The sequence below is a fragment of the Notolepis coatsorum genome (assembly GCF_963971535.1).
Source record: "Notolepis coatsorum genome assembly, chromosome: 14".
Lineage (NCBI taxonomy): Eukaryota > Metazoa > Chordata > Actinopteri > Aulopiformes > Paralepididae > Notolepis > Notolepis coatsorum.
The window spans coordinates 48,987,980-48,995,561 of record NC_140178.1 but is presented as its reverse complement, the minus strand read 5'-3'; the positions used below and the strand labels follow the sequence as shown (position 1 = coordinate 48,995,561).

The window sequence follows — 7,582 nt, the reverse complement described above, 5'->3', positions numbered from 1 at the left end:
AGCCGTTTAAAAATAAATAAAATGAATGACCAACACAACTCAGTCAAGCTTCACATCCCAACTTCCACAAGCATGACAGACACATGGGCAGACACAACAGCAAGTCATAATCTAGAGTCCGGTGGCGGTGACTGCAGTAAAATGATGACCGGGGACATTTTGGGACAAGAGATATTACAGAATCATTCAGCAGCAACATGACATTCTGTTGACATCTATTAGAAAATATCTATTTACTTAAAGAGGAACTTCACCAACAATGAAGATTTATTTTGCACATAATCTCACATCCAAAAACTCTCAAATGTTGAGTTGGACAGTTATTGAGTAAATTAGTTTCAATATAGCCACCAGTGATGTGATTGGGGAAATTGAATCCTTAATTACAGCTCAATGAAATGGTAAGGTAGCATTCCCTATAAGACAAGGTATTGCTATTTTTTCATAAATGAATGTGTGCAAAACATTTACATTTTTGTATGTGTGAGATTATATCCAAAATAAATCAGCAGTTTCTTTTGGTGAAGTGCCCCTTTAAAGCCCACATGGGACTAGTATTACATTACCCACCTGACCCGTTATTTCCAGACGGGCAGTCGCACAGGATGTTTTTACCCGGGTGTCCAAAGATTGAACTTGACACGCTCATAGTTCTGACAGTTGGGGTGCGTGATTGAACCTTACTGTTTCAAAATGGAACCTCAGACTCATTTATAACAAGGCTTAATGCACTGCCTGATGCAAAAATGTAATCATGCAGAGTACTTCAATATATCTTTTTAATGATAAATCAAATACCGGTATATGACAATCCAACGGGGGGGGGGGAATAATGAACTGGGTAACAGTTACAGAAAGTGCACCTACTTTGGATGGAACTATGTTTTTTCAAGAAGCAACTGTAGGCCTATCAATCTCCATGCTGAGGTGAAGCAGATTGACTTGACGTTTGCACTGAAAATGCATTTAAAACATGATTTTGATTTTACTACAACCAAGAACAAATGACCCCAAAATGACTGCGATGCCGATTCACATGGGACTAATCAGAACACCTCTAGGTTCCCCAAGATATGCTAGGTAAATAGTGCTACACTTTGCAGACATGGCATATTCACACAGGCTTAAGATCACATTTTTATTTTTTTATTTTTTAACAATTGACTAGAGGTCCCCAGGTGATACTAGTCCTGTGTGAACAGGGCATCAGATCTGTGTTCACCTGTATATAATCAGAATAGAGTACTGGTCGAGGAGCAAACTGGTCACAGGTCAGCCCTCTTATTCTAAAGGCACCTATGCATACTGGCCCTGGTTACAATGTCTCTTGTTACTAGAACATTCTGTGAGTCCAGAAGAGTCCTTGTAACATACAATACAAACCATGTACAGAAATATAGATGCGATGCGAGACAGAGGACCGTAGGATTCACCCTCAACACCAAGTCATTTGACCAGGGTGATGCAGATGCTGCCCTCAGTGTTGTCATTCTCCTCTGTCAAAAGTCCAACAGCAGACCGGAGAAGCCATGTTTAATGTTTGAATTCCCTCCTAGCGATTCCGGATCGGTCAGTGGAATCACGGCCCGGAAGTGACGTACAGTAACGTTTGTGCTTTGCAGTAGAAGCTCGTACGGTTTGGGACTGCAGGCCGTGCCCCAAAATGGCTGCAATGGCTTCCTCTCCCTGTATTGTCCTTCCTTTCTCTCCCATCCCCTCCGTGCACATCAGAGAACAAAACCACAGAGCGTGTGTGTGTGTGCGTGTGTTTGGACATGAGGGTTACTGAAGGTTACTGGCCACTCAGGAAGGCAAGGTGGCCCTTGATGCATTTGTTGGCGTAGTGGCCCTTCTCACCACACTAGACACAGTGAAGAGAAAGAGAGATGTTGAAGACTTCATGAATACAGAACTGTATGGAACACACACATGATAAAACATCATCATACAAGACGTGATAAAACATCATTATCATACGAGACGTGCTTTTACCAAAAGCTTCACGTTACCCTTACCTAAAACCAATGCTTTAAAGAAAACTGCAATGTATAGAGCTATGTCAAAATGGAACAGACTACCACTGTATTTTACAAGTAAGAAGTAAAAAGAACGTTTTAAGTAAATGTTAAAACGTTATTCTGGTGAGAAAACGTCCTATATTCTTCTATCCTAATTGATTTTATTGATAATTGTAACTGTGTGAATGTACATCATGTGATGGTTATATTTAATTTTGTCTTGTGCGTGGACCCCAGGAAGTTGTATCTAAGGCAACGACTAATGGGGATCCTAAATAAACAAACATAGTAGCTCATCGCAGACATCTTGGTAGGCAAACAACAGGTGGTTAACATCACGGAAGACGTGGTCATCGTAATGAGGACACGAGGAGGACGGACGTCTCACCTTGTAGCAGGTGACCTGTTCGAGTGGCCGGGGGCCTCGGGTGTGACCAGTGTTGTGTTGCATGTTAGGACCGCCCATGTTGTGGTGGTACTGTGGCCGCTGGTAATAGCCCGGGCCCGGACCGGGATTGGTCAGCTGGATCAGAGACATGGACGGACGACCAATCGTAGGCACAGGCTGGAGCACGAAAACAGGATGTGAGGAACCACAAAGTAGTAGTATTGGAAGGGTGAAATGTTTCATCCAAAATAACCATGAATAAATATTCAACTGTTATACGTGTGTGTGTGTGTGTGTGTGTGTGTGTGTGTGTGTGTGTGTGTGTGTGTGTGCATCTTCTAACCTTTGACATATTCTGGACTTGCTGTGGAAGAGGAGGCTGCTCAGAGGCTCCCATGGGCAACTCAAACCGAGGGCTGGAAGGGGAAAAAAATTTAATAAACAAAACAAGAATAATAACCACATGGCAACCTGGTAAAAGCAGGCATATCTATATATGTATTAACAATGTATTTGTATGTAGATGTGTGTATATGTGTATAGTATGCGTCTCTTAGAGATGAGATGTAATTATTTTGTAAACTTTGTTTGTTTGTTGATTGTTCTCACATTTAAATCTAAAAAACATTTAATAAACAATGTGTTCAGAACACACATTTTCCCTCAATGTTGGAAGAGACAGCGGTTGCTATGTGCAAAACAACGGATGCCATGTGTTGAAATGTATCAACAAAAATGTAATTAATCAAGTGTCTTGTGAACAAGTTACAGTAGAACAGTAATATCATGCTTTTACAGTGTTTTACCCACTCTTAACACTGCACAGAAACTAGGCATTTTCTTTTGAATGTGGGTACAGACAGCCATGTTGGAAGCAAGAACTACTGAGATATAAAGGTAATGTAATTCAGAGGTAGGTCCAAATTTAATATAAGTCAATATGAGATATAAAAGTCATGTAATTCAGAGGTAGGTCCAAATGTAATATAAGTCAATATGAGATATAAAAGTCATGTAATTCAGAGGTAGGTCAGAATTAAATATAAGTCAATGAGATATAAAAAGTAATGTAATTCAGAGGTAGGTCAGAATTAAATATAAGTCAATGAGATATAAAAAGTAATATAATTCAGGGGTAGGTCAAAATCAAATATAAGTCAATATGAAATATAAAAGTAATGAAACAGGATCTTACTGCATGAATTTGCAAGATTTCCCCTCTGGACAGAAGCCCACCAGGTAGTTCATACAAATCACTCTCCTGGTGTGTCTGTTTCTGCACTCAGGTCCTGAGACAGAGATGGACAGATAGACAGACAGGGAGAGAGACAGACTAATTATGAGACCGGTTATCCTTCCACTGAAGAGGAGTCAAGAGTCAAGAGTTTTTATTTGTCACGGCATACAAGTATACAGTGAAATGCGGGGGGTCTTGTCCGCAACGATTGTGCAATAATACAATAATAAGACATAATAGGTATACTGTATGTACATAAAGTTTACAAAAAGCATGGTAAGACATGCTAAGGTCCTGCGATAGTGCAATACACTGTTAGCTACGGATGAGGCACTGGGTCTTATGTACACTACTATACAATGCTATACTATACAATCTACAGTTATACTATGTGTCTTTATGCTAGCTTGCTATATCCATCTGTTTACTATACAAGAACCACTCCCGTTCTTGTTTTTAAAGTGACCTTTCATTGTGTAAATTGACCGTTGAGTGTGAGCGTGTGCAGCATGTGTGTGTGTGTGTGTGTGTGTGTGTGTGTGTGTGTGTGTTCATGCTAAAGTGACTGCTAGTGTGTGAGCGTATACAGTGTGTGTATTGTGTGTGTGTGCTTGTGTGTGGAGAGTTCAGTGTTCAAGACTGATGGCCTGGGGGAAGAAGCTGAGCCGAAGTCTCTCTGTCCTAGTTGCTGGTGTTCACAAGCGTTTGCCTGACCGCAGCATCTTGAACAGGCTGTTGTTGGGGTGGTGAGGGTCTTTCATTATTCTGCAGGCTCTGGATTTGCACCTCTTGTTATATAAGACCTGCAGGGGTGGTAGTGCAATACCCGTAGTACGCTCAGCTGAGGAGAAAGCGGTTGTCCTGGTGGACCAGCAGGCTAAGTTTGCATGTTCACTGGGCACCTCTGTTTCAGCTGCAGCTGTTGTTGATAAGCAACTATTAACCTATTAGAAGCACAACCCTCTTTTTGCTAAAAGTTCAAATGTTTTAAATATTTTAGTGCTTGGAGCACTAAAAAACATGTGCACACACCCCCTATTACAATATCTCTCCCCAGGCGTTCCACCTGGTGGAGATAATACTAAGGGGAGTAATAAGACGATTCTGATTCTGATATTGTGGTACTTCCATCATATTTAGTCCACTACCATCATCGTAGTGCCCCCCCAAAAATGGAATGGAAATTGAAACGGAAACGCAGTGTGTCCACTTTGGTTTCCTCCTGTCCTCCTGTGACTTACCGTGTTTGCAGAATCCCCTGTCGTACCAGGGACAGTCTTTCATCTTGGACTCAGGATCAATGTGCAGGAATGGACACTCCTTGTTGCTACACTCTCCTGGAAGGACACACAGACCAACAGAAATACAGCCAAATATTGGTACCGCAGCACATTACTTTGATAGACGTAGGGATACACCAATGCTGATACCGATTCAGAGTACTTAAACTTTGACCGTCAGCTGATACGAAGTACCAATCCCATCCATTCATTTTACTGAAGAGTATAGGATTTGACAGTTAGTTTGGGGTCACCGGAAAAAATCAAATAAGATATATTCAATGTTTCACCACTAGAAAGATCTAGGATCCTTCGGTGTGCCAAACATGCCCAAAAGAAAGTCACTTTACTTTGTTTTCTGCCATATTACACATGGTTCTTTGTTTCGTATTTTAGTAGTACTGGACCGGTATCGGACGGCAGTATCGGTGCATCTCTAACAGATAGGGATTACAGCTAAGCACACGTTGATGAAAATGAAAGCAAGGAAGAGGAAGAAATTCATTAGGCGACATGTAAACAAAACATTCTCACTGGGGCGACTGACCGAACTTGGAGTAGAAGTAGCACTCTGGCATCTTGGTCATGTCGTACTCGTGGAGGAACTCACACTGGTCCCCCTTCTTACACAGGCCTCTCAGCCAGTGTTTACATACCACCGTCTTCTCTCCACTGATATGACGAAATGGACACATCCCACCTGGACAGACACAAGGCACAGAATTTTTGCAGGGTGTTCAAATTAACATAAGCTAATCTATCAGCCAAATACTGTGGTGCATTTTGGCTGTGGGTGTGTCCATTCTTCTATTAGTTAGAACTTGCAAAGGATCATTTCCTTTAAAGTAAACACTCAAAAACGATAATTTTAAGACTCTGGAAAGATGATTTCCCATCTGGCAACACTGTCTCTCTGTCTCACACAATCAATCAAACTTTAATACAGACTCATGGTCCAGATAAAACATACACAACCTATTTAAAATTACACACAACAGGCAAAAATAACATCACTTAAGTTAAAATACACATCAATGTCCCACACATAGACCGCTGTGCCAATGTCTCCACATCGATGAGTGGTAACGTGTGGCACTGAGCCTAATGTCCGTTAAAACCAGTCATTTAGCCAACAGTTGGAAGGTATTGACACGTGCAGCCACAAATATTTCACTTGAACTACACCATCTAGGTCTTTTGAGTAATATTCTCATGGCATCATTATTATGGCACCTGAAGTCTCTGCAAACTTGCTTTTTTGTAGCTTGACCACAAGTGTGCAGTGTACAATATGCTGTGAACAGAGACACTTTCACTCCATCTGTACATGATAAACCTGCGTCAGTGTTCGCTTGTGCATACATCCTATATTCCTATATCATCATCATCAGTCATTTGTAGTACACACGAGTAGTATTGCTTATTGGTCGTGTTGAGTTATTACCTTTTACACAAGTTGCTCTCATGAAGAACTCACACACAGCTGCCCCAGACTCTGTAATGGTGGGGACATTAATAAAAAATTAATAATAAATAAAAACTGACAGGTTCATCGGTAAATAAAGATGCAACGTTAGCATAGCAAGTATTTCCCCACTTTTAAGCAAGGCAGCCAGTTATAGCAAGATTCCAAAAGGATAGTCAGTGCTGCTTGAAACATTTGACTTTTCTCTTGCCACCTCATAACATGGAACTGTTGTCGTACCGTTAAGTGTTTGTACATTTTGCAGTTGAGCGTAACTTAGGTGGCTAACGTAGCCTGCTTGGCTACAGCTACAGTAGGTGCACTCACTGTCCATTCCTGGGAAGGGCAAGGGCTGGGCACCAAGCTGTTGCTCCACGGCGATCTCCAGGTCAAACTTGAGGTGTTCCACGGTAGATAGAAGATCCTGCATGTTTGCAAGTGTACAGGGTTCCGATCAACAGAACAACGCTGTGAAGTCAGCTGGGGGAACGGGCGCTAGTAGCTCGTTTAAACGTTAGCTAGATCCGCCAGCTAACGATGCTAGCCACGCTAGCTGGCAATCTAACGTGGTAGGAGTAGACTACAAACCAACGATACCAAAATTATCAGATCATAAACAAACGGCTCTGATAATCTCTGATTATATGTTGTTAGACGGTGAGAAAATTTGTTGTTTATTGGTTAGGATGGAGCCGTTCCCCGAGTCTCCGATTTGGTGGCATGAACAAGAACGCGCGCTGATTGAACTTTGACCTGGGTGGAAAGGCATGTGTAATCGAATCGAATGATTTTTGAGAACTTTTTTTAATGGAAATATATGTATAATAAAACTTCACGTGCTTAAAGCAATTCTCACTAAATGTGTATGCTGAACTTTGAGTCAGTGCACTGCATAGATATATTGGTGATACATTATACATATTGTCTGTGTGTGATAGGAATCGACATTCTCTGATCTCGTTGAACACGCCTAGCAGGCATAGTAAATTATCTTTCTTTCTTTGTGGATGTGAATCCCAGATAAGACTAGTATAATTATTAGTCGTCATTTGGCTCACAAAATGCTCATTCAGTTTGCATGTACTGTACCTCACAAAGTGGGATGCTAGTTTTTTTTCCACAATGTTTTTATTTTCATTTTCCAGTTCTTGGTTATGTTCTTTTTACAAATGTTCCATTGTGCAATTCATCAAA

General features: G+C 41.2%; 1 protein-coding gene across 1 annotated transcript; it reads right to left on the bottom strand.

Moving 5' to 3' along the window:
• Window positions 1-765: 765 nt before the first annotated feature.
• cpsf4 (cleavage and polyadenylation specific factor 4) lies at window positions 766-7,128 on the bottom strand. The gene is made up of 8 exons (XM_084328896.1): window positions 6,716-7,128; window positions 6,368-6,418; window positions 5,471-5,623; window positions 4,885-4,980; window positions 3,602-3,695; window positions 2,750-2,822; window positions 2,407-2,583; window positions 766-1,861 (listed from the first exon to the last, which is right to left on the bottom strand). Exons 1-8 carry the CDS (start codon window positions 6,816-6,818, stop codon window positions 1,793-1,795), a joined length of 816 nt encoding a protein of 271 aa, XP_084185022.1. The 5' UTR covers window positions 6,819-7,128; the 3' UTR covers window positions 766-1,792.
• Between the last annotated feature and the right edge of the window lie 454 nt (window positions 7,129-7,582).